Source organism: Hipposideros armiger, unplaced genomic scaffold (genome assembly GCF_001890085.2).
Source record: "Hipposideros armiger isolate ML-2016 unplaced genomic scaffold, ASM189008v1 scaffold_206, whole genome shotgun sequence".
Taxonomy (NCBI): domain Eukaryota; kingdom Metazoa; phylum Chordata; class Mammalia; order Chiroptera; family Hipposideridae; genus Hipposideros; species Hipposideros armiger.
In genome coordinates this window covers 1,504,986-1,525,068 of record NW_017731556.1, presented here as the reverse complement: position 1 = coordinate 1,525,068, position 20,083 = coordinate 1,504,986, and the positions used below count along the sequence as shown (strand labels likewise).

Genomic DNA, 20,083 nt, shown 5'->3' with positions numbered 1-20,083 from the left:
TCTTGATGTATCTTATCTCTTTGAATATATGTTTATATAAATAGATACACACACACATTTACTAGCTTAGTTTACTGAAGAGGCTTAGAAATAATGACCTACCCACTAGCAATGAATATCCTTAATCAAAGGTCGCAGTTTCAGGCTACCATGTCCCGCTACAGGGAACTAGACTCTTGGAAAAATGGCAGATTTCAGGTCTGCCGCAAGAATTGAACAAGGTAAACCCAGAACAACAATTAGTGTCCATAAGCAAGGAAGCTACCTAAGGCTAAATGGGGTCATTTCAAAAGGATTCAGGAAACAAATGAATAGTCCCCCCACTGGTCAAAGATGGGCAATTTTAACATCAATAAGAACAATAACTACAGTGGGTTGAAGCATATCAAATATACATTTAAATTCATGTGTTTGTAATGATACTTTAAAACAAAAAATACTTCATGATTTACCTTTGAAGAATTATAGGACCTACTTCATTCTATGTAAAATGATAAATGAGGGAAAGAAACATTTTTCCTTCTTTTCCTATATGATTTTATAAAATTTCCAAAAATGAGCAAAAGGACTGGAAGAATATATACCAATGCTCTAGTAAAAATGGTTGTCATCATTGGTTACTGAAATTACAGTTGGTTTTCCTATATTTTGTGGGCTTTTTTTTCTGCAGTTACCCTGTAATAAACTATAATTAAATATAGAGCTATAGAGTTCAAAGTTTTCTGTTAGATTACCTGATTATTATTTTCGTATTTTTTTCTTTAGGCCTTCCAACAAGCTAGAAATATGGGAGGATCTGAAGATTATAAGTAAGCCTACATATTCTGTGTGACAGCACATCCTTAAAATATTTCTAAAGGGAAATTTTTATACTCTGTTATGTGGATGGCTCTTCTTTACCTCATAGTTGTTGTCAGGATTTAAGTAATTCTCACAAAGCAAGTAGATCAATGTCAGGTCATAGAAAGTACTCAGTAAATGTTAGCAGTGGTGGTGCTGTTGTAATTGTTATTGTTATAATAATATATAAACCTGTCCTAGACCACATATGCTTATACTAGGTACTGATATTACACTTTAAAGGAAGTTTTTACTCCAACCCACATAGTAACTTTACTTTGATACTGTATGCAAACTTTCATTAGTGATAAAAATTTGAAACAAAGAGGTACCCTGGAGCATACACACACACACACACACACATGCCCATGTCTTAGAACTTAATGCTATCAATTAATCCTACATCTTCTCATACCACTTAACTAATCTTTATCATGCTTAAGCTTTGCCTATTTAAAAATAAATTAAACCTTTGTAGTACCCTGTATTTCCTTTCAGCTATTACACACTCTCACACCCCTGATATAATACCAAAGATTTCTACATTCCCTTCTCACTCCCACTCACTCTTTGACACACGACAGCCTGGCTTCCAGTCCCATGGCTCCACCCAAGCACATCTTGCAAGCGTCAGTTGTAACTTCTGTGTTGCTAAACCCAGTGGACATTTTCCTCCCAGGAGACCTCTTAGCAACAGTCCGCACCTTGGCTCTGTTCTCTGTTTTGCACACTCTGTCCCAGACTGCTGTGAAGCCGTGTCTCCAGGTGCTCCCCTGGTTTCCATACCTTCCTCCAGCCCTTTACTGGGCTCACCCTCCTTTGCCTGCCGTTGAAGGCTGAGTTCTTCATGTTTAGTCCTCTTCTCTTCCTCTGAACTAGCTCCCTGAACAAACCAGTTCTGAGGCTGCAACTCTTAGCTTCCCAGTCCTCTTGTTTTCCTTTTAAAGCTGATAATATGTAACCCTTAACTCAACGTATGTTATTGTTTCAATTAAGACATAATACTTAATTTACATTAAATAGTTGTAAGGAGATACACTTTGAAATATTTTGAATTGATATATTTTAGTACAAAACTGTTACAAAATGTATTTTTAAAGTCATCTTATGAAACAATAACCATAGGGGTAATTTGTGATTTTACACATTTATTTGTGTTTTAATAATAGTACCAAACGGTTTTCTTTTCTCCATAAAAGGTTTCACAAGAAGTATCGTAGCTGTATATAGTACCTGTATGTTGGTTGTTCTTTTGCGTGTCCAGTTAAACATTATTGGTGGATACATTTACCTGGATAATGCAGCAGTTGGCAAAAATGGCACCGTAAGTTTAAAAGACTTAAATAGATATTGCCCTTTGTTTCAGGAGGTTCAAAATTTAACCGAATATTATTTTTCCAATAATTTCTATAAAATATCTTTATATTTCATGTGACTGTAAACTTTTAGCATTATTATTTTTTGTATTTTGAAACTAGATTTTTTGTTACATTAAAGGGAATTATTTTGACTGACCAAGTGGCTCAGTTGGTTAAGAGTTGAGCTCTTAAGCAACAGGGCCGCCGATTCGATTCCCACATGGACCAGTGATGCTGCGCCCAAGCTGAGCTGCCGCTGAGCTGCCAACAGGTGGCAGGATGGCTCAGCTGGTGAGAGCACATGCTCCTAACAGCAAGACTGCCTGTTTGATGGTGAGCTATGCCCGCCTGCAACTAAGACTGAACTCAGCACCTTGAGCTGAGCTGCCGCCCGGATGGCTCAGTGGGTAGAGCATGCACTCTTAACAACAAGGCTGCTGGGTTTGACTCCCGCATGGGATGGTGGCTACGCCCACCTGCAACTAAGACTGTAACATAGCACCTTGAGCTTAGAGGCCACGAGCTGCCAGCGGGAAGCCAGATGGCGACTGACACCCTCCACAACTAAGACTGAAGAACAGCTTGGCTGGTCCCCTCCCCCAATTCCCCAACTTAAAAAAAAAAAAAGTATTATTTTGCCTGTTATTCCAGGTCCTGAAAATTGCTCAAGTTATACTGAAAGTAGTATTTATTTATTAGTAATACTGAGTAATTTAACCTTATTTCTCTTTGTACAGACAGTTCTTGCTCCCCCAGATGTCCAACAGCAATATTTGTCAAGTATTCAACACCTCCTTGGAGACGGTGAGATTCTATTTATTACTTTTAAACTGTTGTAATTCATTCCTGTGTATTACTGAGGAATTTAGAAAGTAAACAAGGCTTCTATGTTTGTCTTTCCTTTAACAGGTCTGACAGAATTGATCACTGTCATTAAACAAGCTGTGCAGAAGATTTTAGGAAGGTGAGGCATTTCGTTTGGCTTTTCTGACTTCCTTATTCTGAAGAATAAAAGAAAAATCAGAATTGTTCTAGTGAAGCTAATGAAACTTGACAAATGGTGGTTTGTGAAATTCTTTGTAACGTAAGACAGACACCGCCCTTGGATACTGAATTGTGGAATCCATTTTCTTCACCATTATCAACCTTTTGGTACTAAGGGAGGTTTTAATGTTTCATTATTGATTGATTGATTTCCAAACAAACCAGAAACATTTGGGTCATAAGATAAAAGCGCTACTTTAAAATCTTCCTCTGAAGAGTTTATCTCCCATTTATACTAGTAATATCTATAATTACAGTGGGAGTTTTCTTGTGAAATCTGCAGCAAGATTTTTCTTGGCTCTGTAATAATGCCCCTTAACTGATGGCTGATTTCTTAATCTACTCTAGTGATTTCACCGTCAGCAGTTTCAGGTTTGACTGGATGAAACAGGATCCCAGGTAGTCACCAGTTAGGAAGAGTATACGTGGGATGTGTCACACAGTTTCAGTTCATCTCAGTTTCCTTTTCTCTGTTTCTAGTGTTTCTCTTAAACATTCTCTGTCCCTTTCGGACTTGGAGCAAAAACTAAAAGAAATCAGGAATCTCGTTGAGCAGCATAAATCTTCTTCTTGGATTAATAAAGATGGATCCAAACCTTTATTATGCCATTATATGATGCCAGATGAAGAAACTCCATTAGCAGTTCAGGTGCTTAATTCATAACCGTGTAACCAAACCACTTACTCTATATTTAAAATTTTTTTTTTTACTGTCTTTAAAATTTAGATGTCTGAGGTAAGTGATTTAAGGACATATATTTCAATAATTTAAGTAAAACCTCATTAATTTAGAAAACAAATTTCAAATATGACTGACTTCTACTTAGAAACATTTATAATTTTAGATATTCAGCAAATTTTTATTGGGTATTAGTTATGTACCAGATACTATGATGTATGATCAGGATATACAATGAATAGGACAATTGGTTACTGAAATTACTGTTATATTATTATACATTACAGTTACAATTACATTGTCCATGGGAAACTCAGGAGACCAATTCATGTGGCTAGAGTGTATTTCTATGAGATCAAGTAGCAAAAGATAGAGCTGATAGTTGGGGCAAGATTGTGAATTGCTTTGTATGCCAAGATAAAGAGTCTGAACTTCAACTTATAGACAAAGAAGGTAAATTTTAATCAGGCCAACACCACAGTCACATTTACCTTTTAAAATAAATCAATAATGGCAGTATCAAATGGACTGAAGGAAGTCGTAGTCATCCAGTTGGGAAACAAATGCCTAATCTAACAGTTATCTACCATGGTGTTGCTACACACTGGTAGCAACTGGTAGTTAATGCATTGATTAAGAATAATAAGATGCCAAAGATTGCAGGTTATATACTTCATTTTAAAATAATTACTGGTTTTTTTCATATGTGAGTGGATTGTACCCATTCTTTGCAGTTAAGAAAAGAATCTCTCTCACTTGACCACTAAAAAAGCCTTAAGCCAGAAAGGCCCCCATGCCATGCCTTGGCATTAGAACAAAGACTGCCATGTTTTTTGTTGCTTGCAGGTTTTTCCCTCCCTTAAAGACCCCAAAGATAGACTGGTTTGGATGCTGAGAGACCCTACATTCATGAGTAGGCCAAAAAGAAGTCACAACCCATTTAAGGCATCCTTGCAGGATGGAGACTAAAATGAACAAGCAGAACAGATGGGACAGAATTAATGAAAGAAACAGGGGAAAAGTTACCTACAAATAGAATCTTAAGGAGATGCAATAAGAGTATTAAAAAAGCTTCCTGAAATGATAAAACAGTTTCCAAATTTTAAAATTTGACAGTGGAACTAAAAAAGAAAATGATTCAAAAGAACAGGTGAAGAGAGGAATGATAGACCACATCTTGCTGAATTGAATTAAAATCTAAATCTTGAGATCGAAAAGACACACAGAGCCCCAGACTAGAGTAGATTGATGAAAAAGACACATACGTGTCCTGATAAAATGTCTTACCAATAAAAGAAAAAAAAATATTCCAGGCCTCTGCGACCTCAAAGACTATTTTTTTCTTTGAAAGTATATTCTAGAAATGTGTCCAAGAGAGGCCAGATAAACAAAGTTGTTGCAAAGTATAATTTTACTTTGACTCATGTTTTAAATACTACTCACCTGTACATATGCGTCTTTATAGTTTTTTAAGTTTAACATTTTTTAAATTGTTGATAGAACATAAACTTTTAGACTTCTTGAACCCTTGAGTTTATTAATATGACTAGTTTCATGATAACCCTGTGCTAATATTTGAAACCTGAAGTGTGGCATTTTAATTTCACAGGCCTGTGGGCTTTCTCCTAGAGACGTCACCACTATTAAACTACTCAATGAGACTAGAGACATGTTGGAAAGGTATGTATACTGCGTGTAACAGAAAATGTGTGTTTCTATTTTGATTGTACTATGACCTTTTTTTAGTCTTTCTTGAACAATGTATTCAGCATAATGTTTTGTTAAAATTAATTTTTGAATCTGTTGTCCTGCCTGTAGGTAGGGTCTCCTACCTAAGTTAGTGGTTCTCTTATTAGTGGGGGGAAGGAAGCAGAGATTTTTTTCAAGATAACCCATGTCTTACTCACCTACTTCCCTAGCCTAGAGATTCTGATATACTTGGGGGACTGGAAAATAGTTAGCATTTATATTTTGAAAAAAGCATTCAAGGATGAATCTGGTATACCCAGTATATACTAGTAAAGAGTAAATGTTTAAGAACCACCTATGTAAAAAAAAAAACCGAAATGGTAACCGCAGCAGTTCTGACCACCAACTACTTTAAGTCATTCAGTGCTGACTTGGGGAGTTGGGAAGAGATGCTCTTGCAAGCCAGAGCTAGCTGGCCAGCTTCAACCAGTCTTCATGTACACACACACACACATACACACACACACACACACACACACACACTCACTTTCTCTCTCTCCCCGCCCCTCTCAATTTTGAAAACTACGGCCCCTAACCCTTTCAGGATAGATTATAGTCTAAAACTTTAAGTGATAAAAATTTCACATCTTCCCTAAACTGAGTATTACTATTTTAAATCACCCAGAAGACAGCCAGGCACCAAACTATACTTTAGAAGACCAGAAGACCTAGATTGAAAGCTGACTCTCCTATTAGCTGTCACCCTGATTGAGCTACTTAAACGCTTTGAGGTAGTTTTATCATTGTAAAATCGGAGCAGTAATACCAGTCCTTCCCACTTTAGCTTGAGTGATTAAAATATCAAAACCTCTTTTAAAGATAATTTAAGACCATTTCTCTAGTTCTGTTTTCTGAGGAAATTCTATCTTCTGCTTATATTTTTTCATAATCTTGAAGAAGATCAAATTTTTAGGTTAACTCAGGTACTGAATCGACACTCCGAATTCATCCCGTCCTAGCCCCTTGACTCTCGGCAGTAGCGATCGCCCCTTTTTTCTTATTCAGGTTTCCACCAAATCACTCTATGAAGCTCTAGAAAAGGTCACCGGTGATCATTTGCCAAATCCAGTTAATCCGTAATACACATCTTACTTGACCTCTCTCTCATAACTGATGCTGTGGATCAAGCCGTGCTTGAAATTCTTTTCTCATATGGCTTCTATGGCAGTATAATCTCTTCATTTTTCTCTCAACTCTCAGATAATTTCTTCTTAGGTTTCTCTGTGTCTGTCTTTCCTTTAAACATTAGTGTTTCCCAGGTATTTGTTTTTTCATCCTCACGTGCCTCAAGTAATTTTATATACCCCTATTGCTTTCACTACTGTCTGTATGCTAATAATTCCCAAATTTATAGCCTTAGCCCTCCACTCCCATGAGTTGACCTAGATTGAGATTTCTGCATGTCAAAGATAGAACTAATCTGTTCAACTAGGCATTTTCTAACTGTCATAGCACACATATTTTATTCTTTATATCAAAGAGTTTTTTGTATAGTACTAATATGGTATAATGAGAAGAGCTTGAACTTTAAGGTCAAAAAGTCCAGAGTTCAAATTCTAGCTCCTCTATTTACTAATTACATACCATCAGACAAATTTCTTCATCCCGCGAGTATCCAGTTCCTCATCTGTACAGTTTAATAACATTTCCTAAATCACTGGGATTTCATGATGGAGTATGTAAAGTAAATCAATAATCTATGACTATAAGAGGATTTCTCTTCAAGAGTTTCCTCAAGAGAAGTAATACTATTATTGATATTTGTAAAAATACATTGTACAAAATGCTGACTAAGAAAATCTAGAGAAATGAATGAATATTCTCATTGTGTTGCATTAAATAATAAGCTCACTTTTATGGTAATTTTAAAGATTGACTCCTTGATATATTTTTATAGTGTTACAGGCTGTAAAAACTAGACTATGACTAGAAATGTTGGTGGCTGTCAAAGGTAGCCACAGTTTTTTAATTTCTTTTCCATTGAGAATCTTAAAAAGTAACTTATTCTTCTTATTTTGTGTAGTCCAGATTTTAGTACAGTTTTGAATACCTGTTTAAACCGAGGTTTTAGTAGACTTCTAGACAATATGGCTGAGTTCTTTCGACCTACTGAACAGGACCTGCAACATGGTAACTCCATGAATAGGTAAGATGACGTGTAAAAATGTTATCAATCTAATAAAATAGTGCTTTGGGTGTGTTTATTTTTTTGTTTCAGGTAACAAAAAAAAATTAGAGGATAAATTTGAATGCTCATTTTTCAACAAATTAAACTCTCTTAAACCAATGACCCCTTCATTAGAACTCCCTCTGCCTTCAATATTAAAACTTTTATTTCTTCCCCAATTTTTCCACTACATAGAAGTACTTAAGTTATGAAACTACCGATTTATAGGCCAAATTCCAATTATTGGGTTTTCTTTAACTCTTTAGAATATAAAACTGAAAATATTTTAAGTTTTAATGTATTCTCTCATTTTATTCCAGCATTGCAAGCCATAATTGGCCTACATAACCCAATACTTTGGTCATTATAATAACCAGGCATTCCTGTTGTAGATTTCCATTTGATGAATTATCTGCTAGTTCTACAACTACATAAATGTGTTCATTTTCAGCCCTTATTGTTAGTACCTTGAATCATAACAGTTACTAAATCATAGATTCATGCTGCCAAAGGTATTTTATGGTTTTATTATATCCTTATCATCTCAACATGAGCACCTTGGATCTCCTCTTAGACTTTACACTTCTAAGAACCCCTGTTTTTTATATTAAACTCAGAAAATAATAGGTACTTAATCAATGTTAACTGACTATAAACTCACCCATTAAAAACGGGAAACAGTAACTGATATGCAGTATGTAGGTGCAATGTCATTTAATTCTTAAATACATAGGGCAAGAGATTATTATTTGCCCAGTTCTCAGGACCCTTCTTTATTGTACAAAAAATAATTTGCACTTAACATTGAGGCTATGGAATGCTTACAGCCATAAAATTTATTTTCTGAAGCAATTCAAATATCATCCTAAGATCTTTTTTAGCAATTCTTTATATTATACAAAAATAAATTTGAGTCCCTATATACTCCCTAAACCAAGGTGTTCCAATTAATAAAATTTCACTATAATCTCTACCTAGCAAGGTATTAGTTATTTCCTGAGTGGTAATAAAGAATTGTAATAGTTGTTTTAACATGAACAAATACTTGATCTTAAACACAGAAGAATTGTAAAATTTTGCTGCAAGCACATCAGCCATTGATAGTCTTCCTTTTCTGAACTCTCGTAGTACTCATCCGTACTTTTCACACGCAACCGACAGGTTTTACCTTAAACTGTAGTCTTATTCCTTAGTTACATTTTGAGCCTCCTCTCAAGGTCGTATTTGCCCTTTCATATTTCATCATATACACCAGGCACTCAGTAGATATTTCCTAAGTTTTTTTCTTTCGTGTCAATAACCAACTTTATATTCAATAATAGAAATATTCCCATTATGCCTGCTGTCATTCCTGTTGTTTAACATATCATGGAAGTTCTAGCCATCACAATGAGTCTAAGAAAACCTAAGAAAAAAGGTTTTCGACTATTGGAAAAGAGAGAAAATATCATTACTTATTTGTACTACAATTAATAATCCAGAACCCTCAAGAGAATCAATTGAAAAGTGATGCAAACTAAAAATAGCTCAAATTATATTTATGTGTATAGTTATATACTATATATAACATGCATGTATGTGTATGTACTACTATATGTATAATAAAATTTAAGAATCAAAAAATTTACTATCAGTGCCGGCCGAGTGGCTCAGCTGGTTAAGAGCTCACTCAAGAGTGTGAGATCTGAGCAACAGGGTAACGGGTTCGATTCACAGCCCGAGCTGAGCTGCCACTGAGCTACCAACAGGTGGCAGGATGGCTCAGCTAAAAAAAAAAAAAAAATTTTCTATCACCAGTAATAAGCCAATATAAAATATAATGAATAAAGATAGAACCTGAAAGGAAAACTGCATAGACTTAAAGTATGAATATAGATATAAGAACCCTAAATAAAATATAAGCAAATGAAATCCAGAAATGTATAGCAACCAATACTTCCTTTTCCATGTGCAAGTATAATGATAGGTATTTTTCAGAACATTAGCTCATTGAATTTTTTAAAATAACCTTAGGAAGTAACTACTATTATCTTCCTCTTTTTACAGGTGAGGAAACTAAGAGAAAATGAAATAACTTGAGGTCAAACAGCTAGCAAGTAGTAAAGCCATATGTTCAATCACTTCTTTCTCATATCAGAAACTGGAATTTTTAATTATTCTTCCACACTGACTAGTTAGGATTTATTTTAAGACTACTAAGATGGATAAAGCATTAAGAAATCTATAACAGTACTCCATAACATTAATAAGTGGCACACAAAAAAAAATCATCTTCAGTGTTACTGAAAAGGCATTCAATAAAACTTAGCATTTATTATTAATAAAACCTCTTTTAGAAATAAGAAATACTTTTTATATAATAAAAGAATATTTGAAATCAAAAGCAAATATTGTATTAATGTTAAAACACTAGAATTATTTCCATTAAATTTAAAAATAATATAAAAAGGGTCACTATTCAAAAGGAGACTAGACTTTGGCTGGTAAGCACACAATGCAATATACAGATGATGGATTAGAAAGGTGTACACCTGAAACTTATATAATGTTACTAACCAATGTTACCCAATAAATTTATTTTTTACAAAATTTTTAAAAAGATGGTCACTACTGACATATTTATTCAGCATCATTATTCTAACCAATGCTGTAAGGCTGGAAAATGACCAATTTTGAGAACCAAATGCAGAAATTTTTATATATTTATCTTGCAAATAGACAACTTCCTGAACATTTATTACTATGAAATGAACTGTTAGCTTACTCTTGACTTTCCAAGTTTAAATTCTTACCCTCAGAAAATGATACCGGTATATCAGTTTTGGAAAGGGAGGGGGGAAAAATTATTGTTATATAAACGTGACATGATTTTATACTTAGAAATCCAAATCAACTAAAATTGTGAAGTTAGCCTCCCAAAATTAATCTGTAAATGTCGCCAAAGTACCATTAAAATCCCATTAATGGTATTAGTGGTTGCTTTATTTTTGAACCTGAGAAATTGACAGTAAAAGTGATCTGGAGGAATAAAAGGTGAGAATATTTAAGAAGTTATTGAAAAAGTAGAGGAATGAATGTACTTCACCTATAGAACATATAATATGAGGTGCAGTTATTAGAATAATATGTTATTCATAAAAGAGTACATAAATCAGTGGAATAGTATGTAACATCCAGAAACAGACTTTAAAATATGCAGGATATTGGCACATGATGAAGATGAGGAAGAGCTATATTATTTCATAAATGATAAGACAAATAGTCATTTTACAGTGACTAACTGTAAAATAATAATAAAGTTAGAGCCCTCCTATACCATACATATTGTGTGTGTGTGTGCACATGCGTGTGTGTGTGTGTGTGTGTGTGTGTGTGTGTGTATCCAGGAGGTTTAAACTAAAAACATAACTGATAGAAAACGAGTATTTGATCTCAAAATGGAAGAAATCTTTCTAAGAATGAAGGAAAACTTTAGACAAACAAAATGATAGGTTTTATTGTAAAATTTAAAACTTATAGATCAAACAAGTTTTATTAACTTTATATTCAATATTAAATGCAAATGATAATATTGGGGGAAATGTTTGCAAACTATGTGTGTCATACAAAGAAGTTAATGGCATTATATACACATCAGTTAAGGAAGAAAACACCCATAGAAAGAAATGGTCATAGACACAAACAGATACTTCACAAAAGAGCAGAGAGAAATGGCCCATCTGTCCCTTCATCTAACATCTATTCATTGAACACATGCTATGTACCAAGTGCTGTAGTAGTCTCTACCCTCACGGATCTTACAACCTGGTAGGAGAAACAGTGAACATGATTGTACAAACTATTATAAGTGTTACAAAGGAAAAGACATTGAACATGCAATAGAAGTATTTGCACAAACACGAAAAGTCAAGCAGATTTTTCCCTGAGGAAATAATTTCAACTGAAAATTTAAAAATGAGCGACTATGAAATACGGCCTTGGACTAGAGTGAGGCAGTTGGCATTTAGGGCAGAAGACACAGGCCAAAGATTTGAAGACCAGGGGACAAAGGTTCACTTTGAGGACCTGGAAGCAAGCAGGTGTGGCAGCAGAACCAACGGACCGGGGAAAAGAATGGTGTGAGATGAAGCTGGGGCAGGAATTCAGCACGTACAAATTATGGCTGTCGGCTTGAGACTGCTGGGAGCCACTAGGGAAGTGGCAGGGTTTAACTTTGTAGGATCGCTTTGATTGCTTTATGGAGAAGGACTGGGGAAAGTGGAAGTTGGGGTGGGACATAGCAGTAGATGAATGAAGACTTTTACTAATCAGTTCAACAAGTACGAATTGAGCACACACTGCACGCGAGGCCCTTTACTAAGTGCTAGAATAATGCAGCAAGTAAAGCAGACACGGTACCTAACCTCACGGGCCTTGTATGATAGTGGTGTCTTCAATTTCTGTTGAAGGCAAAAATTTGTTTTCTGTCGAAGACACACAAATCTGTTTTTTAACAGTCATATCGTACATAATCACATATCATATATAATCACTTAACAGTCATTATACATAATCACACATAGCATTTATTCATCTCACAAATGTTTATTGAATACTTACAAGTTGGAAGGTCATTGCTGTAGTCCAGACAAAAGATAATGCTTAGTTTGGACTAGGTTTGGCACTGGGGAAAAGTAGACACATTTAAGAAATATTTAAGACTGTGGAGCGATTGGGTATAGAATATAGGAGAAGCGAGTGCCAAAGATAATGCTTAGGTTTTCTGCTTACACAGCCGGATAAGTAATGGTACAGTTCACTGGAGTGGAGAGAAAAAGCATTAAACATTGCTAGTAATTAAGAGAAATACCAAAACTGTTGAGATACCATTTTCAACTATCAGACCTACAAAGATTAAAGAAAAAGATAATGCTTGACATTTTAGAAAGAAGGCATGGATGGAGCGGGTATTCTCTCACACTGCTGGAAAAGCAGAAGGCATTTGGCAATATGCATTTTATTTTATTTTTTAAATGTACATTTTAAACCTTAAAAATATTCATACCCTTTGACCCAATAATCCCATGTTAATACAAAGAGTTATTATATTAAGGAAAATTAGGCAAAAAATTAAATGCCCAATCTAGGGAGCTGATGATACAAATTGTCAGATAGATGGATTACTATATAATCATTAAAAAACAACTTTGGGAAAAATATTTTTTTTTAAACTTTATTGGGGAACAGTGTTTTTTCCAGGACCCATCAGCTCTAAGTCAAGTCCTTAATGTCTTCAATCTAGTTGTGGAGGGCGCAGCTCATTGGCCCATGTGGGAATCGAACTGATAACCTTGGTGTTAAGAGCCTGTGCTCTAACCACCTGAGCTAACCAGCCGCCCCCGGGAAAAATATTAATAAGATGAAAAATGCTTACATGAATAAAAAGTCAAGACAGTTATTGCTTTGGAGGTTACAGTTGTCCGTTAAAAAAACAAGCATTGATATGCATAAAAATTACTTGAAGAAGTTAACCACGATGTCAAGTATAGTTGTTTTTTCTAGGTGGTAGAATTATATGTGATTTTTATTTTCTTATGAATACATTTCTGTGTATTTTTCAATAGCTATTTATTAATTTTATAATTAAAATGTTAAATATCTGTAAGAAATTTTTAGATAATAATTATTACTGTGATTTTTCAGTCTTTCCAGTGTCAGCCTGCCTTTAGCTAAGATAATTCCAATAGTAAATGGACAGATCCATTCAGTTTGCAGTGAAACACCTACTCATTTTGTTCAGGTAAGAAGAAGGCTTTGGAGTATTATAAATAGATTGTATTTTTGGAGGTGGCCCTGTTTGCCTAACATAAAATTACATTTCTCTCCTATGATGTTTGTTCAAAAATAACCAAAAACTTGAAACCATATGTAATGTGATAGAGTGGCCCATGAGAGTAAGAAAGTATCATGGCAAATTTATGAGGTTGGAAATTCCTGTCTCCGTGTTATAATCCTACACCTGTCAGACTGCATTTTAGTCCAGATACGTTCTAGTGGTCAGTTTACAGTTAAGTTGTGCTAGTGAGAATACTCAGCCTTGAGGCAGATCAGGTCCTCAAATTTTGAGGAAAACCAAAAAAATTTTGTAGAGAAGTAAAACATTTTAATAACAAATACTGGGAGTGCCCAAAAAATGTATATACATTTAAGCGATGTTATCTATGCCCACGCAGTAGTTCACCGTAATCAGAAGTGTCTGGACGCTGATGGGAACCACTTCGAGCACCTCTTGTAATTCCTGAAGTCAAACGTGACTTGTATTCATCTTTTGTTATAGGTATATATTGAGTATTACAATTAATAGTTTTTCCTTTCTTAAAACGTTTATACATTTTTTGGCACCCTCTGGATAACTATTAATAGTACACCAATAATCTGCTCACTAAAAGCTGCATAGACAGTAGGTTACTGAAATTTTTTCACTAGACTACCTATTACTCCTTCTTTCTTAGGAAAGCATTTTAGAATGCATTGAGTGAGAGATATTATTAAAAGGATTACTTTGAATCCACATAAATTTTTTTTTCTGCGTCATTTTCAAACTTGGAAACTGCATTACAAGTAAAAGCTTCCTTGCGGTACACCTCAGCTCCAACCTACTGCAGTGATGTGCAGAGAAGAGGCCCGAGGCCTCAGCGCAAAGATGGCGTATTCTCAGTGCCATATGTCTCAGACAAGTGAAAGGGTTCTCTCTGTGGACTTGCTACTCAGCAACATGAAGAGCACTGAGACTTGGGCTGTATTTCTTCCTTTCTCTGTACAGTGTCGTCAGTTTGTCCTTCACATGCTTATTTTCCCTCATTGTTCTGTTCAGTCTTCTGTGCCATCTTGCTCACCCGTGAGAGTTAGGCTTTCATACTGCAGAAGGAAGAGTGAATAAAGCTGATCTCATTTCACTTAATTTTAAACTTAATTTAAGCTCAAATGTTTTTACATTAAACACTTAATTTTTAACTTAATTTTCACATGTATATCAGCGTGGGAATAAAAGATTGTAACTTCTGGCATGTAAACCTTAACTTGACCTTTCTCCACTCTCATCAAGTCTCCGGCTACACCACTCGGCTCTTCAGATCTTGACAGACAAGCGGTGAATACCACCAAGCGTGATACAACACCGCAAACTTTAGTGCTTAAGTAACTTATGTGCTCCTTAATTAAAATCTGTATAATTGATAATGATAACAAAAGGTTTCAATCTAGTAAAAATACCATTGATACTAATGTTTACGAAGTTCTGAAGTGTGACTGGATGTAGATTAAATTTACATAATAGGCTATTAATTGACAAGACTTCCACCAATTTTTTTAACTATGATTTCTATGAGTTAAAATGCCGAATGGCGTTCAGAGAATTTAGACATGAGATCAAGACTTATCTAAAGCTCACTTAGGTTTCTAATACTTAAGAGGGAACACAAAGCTTAGGCTCACTTCCTAGTTCTCTGCCTCACAGCGGCGTTTAACTGTTTCTGTGTCAAGGATCTTTTCACAGTCTGATGAAGTCTATGGACCCCTTCTGAGAATAATATCTATAAATGCATATTGTAAAATGCATAGGATTTAAAGGAAACCAATTACATAGTTTTCAAAATACTTTTTAAAGTTTAATTGATGTAGCAAGATTGCTTCTTTGTTCACACATTAAACAACAAGCTGTAATGGCAGTTCATGTAACTTCTACAACTATCATGACATGAAAATGTCTGATTTCTAATGAAGACAAATTCACAAGTTCTGCTACTACTATCACAGATGTATGTTTACATTGTTGCTTACATTCATGATTGAAGAAAGTGCTAGATTTTAGTTAAAGGTTAATGAAAATAAAGATGTAATTTTTTTCCTTTTCATTCACAAATGCCTTAAGAACCCTGTTCTCAAGTGCATATGTGTGGTTTATTTTTGTGTGTATCACATGACATACTACATATATTCTATATTAAGTCCTCTAGAAATTAATATACCTCAACCACATCATGTCAGCCTCCAGCAAAAGTACCTTTAGACTTGTATCATTAGTATTGTAATCCTTTACTCAACAGATACTTATGTAGCACTTGGCACACAGAAAAATGCATTTGAAGACCATTTTTGGGTCTTTTCTCAGAATCACACTTGAATACTTAGCATACCTACCATCCCTCATATAAGAACCTAAACAATAAATATCTCCTAGAATTTATTGTAAGAAAAAAATAGTCCTTTCATTAAATGGTTTGTTTTTTGGCCTTCATGCCACACAACTTAAGACCTAAATTCATTGCTTGATTTCAGAAATGAACTCAAATTATCTGTACTTTTTACAAACTGTAACATTTTATTGTCATCTTTGCTAGGATCTGTTGATGATGGAGCAAGTGAGAGACTTTGCGGCTAATGTCTACGAAGCTTTTAGTACTCCCCAGCAACTGGAGAAATGAGTTTTGTTGGGGTTTTTTTCAAAAAAAAAAAACTTCAGTGGACTTCATTTACTTTTAAAAATATACAGAATAAGTCAACTATATAGGGTAATGATTTGTTACCAAAATGCCTAATAAAACTATATTCTTAATCAAAGTTTTCATTTCAGAATGAAACAGATTTATTTGTCATCTTAATGGATTTTTAAACTCATAAACAGACTGGTTTTTGTGGGCATATCTGAATGGACACAGCGCAAATATCAGAATTTGTTACACCATGGATATTAGTTTCAAACTGAAAACTAATGTAGATACTTTTTTTAATATTTGAAATTCAGTATACTTTGACATTAATACTGAGGTAAACTCTGTTGGGAAATAGGTGTGAAGTTTGGAAAATATGCTATTTAACCAATCATAAAGTTCACCGGACTGTAGTGTACAGGTGTGTAAATCAGACTTTCCTCCAGTTACTCTTCAAAGGAATCAATTGTTTGTCTTAAATGTACCTGATGGAGGACTTTTCTTTTTATGGAAATCAGTGAATTTACCAACCATGATCGGGATTTTTTTCTTTACTATTGTTTACAATCCTTAGAAAATTATATAGTGATTTAGAGGCTAAAATTGTGTTGATGCTGTTCACTCACAGCTATTAACTACATAGTTTCATTCATTTGTATGTAAATAATTTTAATAACTTACTTTGTATTGATTTTGAGCAGTGGATATCTTATTGCAATAAAATATTTTAGTAAAATATGGTTTTGTTGAGTTAATACTTCAACTCTATTAATTTATTTGTTTCATAGCATTTTTGCTGTTACTTTTGGGAAAATATTAGCTTTCAACTTTCACTTTATCTGGTGATATAATTGTTGCTTTCTTTTAACTTGTTTATTTAGAAAATAGTAAATAGCATTTCTTTCTGAAAAGAAATAATTCACTGTCTCTAGTAAATCTATAGTGCTGTATTTATAAGGATAATTAGGGCAAAGATAAATGAATAATGTATCAGTAATATAAGAATATTTTCAGTAATATCATTTTATGTTACTCCAACATAACATATAGCTCAATAGTGGAAGGTAGAAAATGAATTGTGAAGCCTCTTCTAAGGCTAGGCCAGGCCCGAAGCCAACTGCTTGGGAGTCTGTGTCAAGAATGTTTAAAAAAAAAAATGCAGTGGTGGAGAGGAGAGCAAATGCTTCTTTTCAAAATGTGGCAGAATGTAATGATTTTTTTCTAATAGAAAAAGTGACAGAGAGACTGCATTTCTGAAAATTAGTGAATGTGTGTGTAATAGGGCATCTCTTCCAGCAGTATTAACCCAGGATTTCATCCAAGGAAAATATGAGACTGAACCAGGTGTGGCCTTGTAAGAACAGAAAGCTGATCAACTAAAAATGAAAATTATCACCCAGAATCATCTGCATCTATAGACTTATGGCAATTGAAGAGGTGATAAGGTAAAAACCAATGACTTGAAGCTAATTGGCCTTGGACATTGCAAATTTGTCTTCTAACAGTACAGTAAGAGCCCTCGTCTGGGTCCCTTAAGTTGTTCGGTTAATATAAAACATTTAAAGCAGGGTATCATAAAAAATAACACATCTTAGATATTTTAGCTTAAAATATATTTTTTATTTGGCAATTATTTAATGTAGGAATGAGGCGTTTTCTACCTCTTCAGTGCAGGTCTGCTTATAGACCTTCTCCGTCTTTATACAAATTACATGCATTACATTACACATATTTCCCCAAGCCTTTTTAGAACTGTTTTGTCTACAATTAAATAACCAATACCTTAAAAAAAAAAAGTAACACATTTTTATCTAGACTTTCTATTCAACTTGGTTTTCACAGAAGCTACAACTCTTCACACATACATGTCACCAGTTTATGTAATCATAAGAAAGAGTTCAACTTTATCTTCAGTTTGGTGTGTTAGTTTCCTAGAGCTTTCATAAAAAATCACGACTAACGGTGCCTCAAATCACCAGAAATATTTATTCTCCCGCAGTTCTGGCACTTAGAAGTCCAAAATCAAGATGCAAGCAGGGCCATGCTCCCTCTGATCGCGCTCGGTTAGAATCCTTCCAACCCTTCCTTGACTCACCCGGCTTCTGGTGGCCCCAGGCCTTCCTTGGCTTGTAGCAGCATAACGCCAATTTCTGTCTGTCTGCACATGCTCATCTTTTCTGTGTCTGCGTTCTCGTCTGTCTCCTATAAGGATGGTCTTATGGAGGACCCACCCACATTCAATATGAGCTTATCTCAACACTTAACCTTACTTCCATTTGCAAAGACACGATTTCCAAGTAAGATCACACTCTGAGCTTCTGGGTGGACGTGAATTGTTGGGGAATATTCAAAAATATTGTTCAATAATAATAGTATTCAACCCACTATGACAAGCTCAACTAACCCTTGGTAAACATACTTTGCAGCAAGTGGGAATCGAAATGAAGGGTGTACCAGACAGAAGCCAGCTAACTAAAGGCTTGCAGCTTGCCCTAGCCATCAATCAGTTTGCTTTTTCAAGGAGAGCATCAGTTAATCTAGTGAGTTGGTTAAATGGAGATTACTTAAAATGGCTTTTACTTTTCTCCTTCAAACATGTAAAATGTGTTTATTACTGTGTATATACCTGGAGTGCCAAAAAAATGTATACAAGTGGACACTGTGGTCAACATCATAATCAGAAGTGTCCTGACGCTGATGGGAACCACCTTGAGCACCTCTTGTAATTGCAGAAGTCAAACGTGACTTGTATTCATCTTTTGTTATCATTACATATTATTACAATTTTAATACAGTTTTCCTTTCTTAAAATGTGTATACATTTTTTTGGCACCCTCTGTATATAAAAACTTCGTATGACCATTTATTTATTTGAAAGTTAAGGAAGATTTTTATCTAACAAGATCTTTTACTTACAAAATTGAACAGAAGGTGAAACATCTGTCTTGTTTTCTGTTGTCTAATTTATATTTGAATAGCCTGACCTTTTAGAGTAATTGTGTTGCTTCATTATGGCACTCCTAAGAAAATGAGACAGAATCTTATTAAAGTGATGTCCATATTTCAAATGATATCAATGTCTAGATTATTCAGTCTAACAATCTACTTTGGTTTACCTTCAATATCTCTCTAGTCAATTAAAGAAAAATCAAAAGTTACTGAAATTCAAACAAGGCAATTTTGTGCCTCATAGTTACTCTGGAGAAAGGATTAAATGGTTGGGGGGATAAAAACTATTGGCTTAAAACAGTTCATGAGCGATCTTATTTTTCATTATTCTTACTGTAATTCTTGACATCCGTGCCACAGATAATTCTAATTTGCTGGAATAGTTTTAAATCCTTGTTATGAGACCCAGTTGTTGTACATTTCACATATAAGCAAGATATACCTTAAATAAATTTAAATTAGGGCTCTCATATTTTCATATATCATGCCTGGTTATTATCACAGCATTTTATCAGTGCTCCTGAATGCTGAACTGTATGTTCTCATTTATTTAAATTTTGTTTTTGTTCTCATTCCACCCCCCTTCCCTCCTCCCCTTTGGCAACCATCAGCTTCTTTCTGTGGGTCTGTTTCTGTTTCACTTTGTTTATTCATTACTTTCGTTATTTTAGATTCCACATACAAGTGAGCTCATCCAATATTTGTCTTACTCTGTCTGATTTATTTCACTTAGCATAATATGCTCTAGGTTCATCCATGTTGTCACAAATGGCAACATTTCATTCTTTTTATGGCTAAACAATATTCCATTGTGTGTATATACCATATC

The 20,083-nt window shown here is 34.6% G+C and overlaps 1 protein-coding gene across 3 annotated transcripts in view; it reads left to right on the top strand.

Annotated features, from left to right (window-relative positions):
- Positions 1-17,043, top strand: part of PEX3 (peroxisomal biogenesis factor 3) — a 33,875-nt gene extending 16,832 nt beyond the window's left edge. For all 3 annotated transcript variants that reach the window (XM_019653756.1, XM_019653758.1, XM_019653757.1), the window contains exons 4-12: positions 766-809; positions 2,040-2,164; positions 2,936-3,002; positions 3,108-3,162; positions 3,723-3,891; positions 5,531-5,601; positions 7,694-7,816; positions 13,520-13,616; positions 16,216-17,043. In XM_019653756.1, coding sequence (XP_019509301.1) covers positions 766-809; positions 2,040-2,164; positions 2,936-3,002; positions 3,108-3,162; positions 3,723-3,891; positions 5,531-5,601; positions 7,694-7,816; positions 13,520-13,616; positions 16,216-16,299 — 835 coding nt within the window. In that variant the 3' untranslated portion in view covers positions 16,300-17,043. The remainder of the gene's footprint in view (positions 1-765; positions 810-2,039; positions 2,165-2,935; positions 3,003-3,107; positions 3,163-3,722; positions 3,892-5,530; positions 5,602-7,693; positions 7,817-13,519; positions 13,617-16,215) is intronic.
- Positions 17,044-20,083: the final 3,040 nt, after the last annotated feature.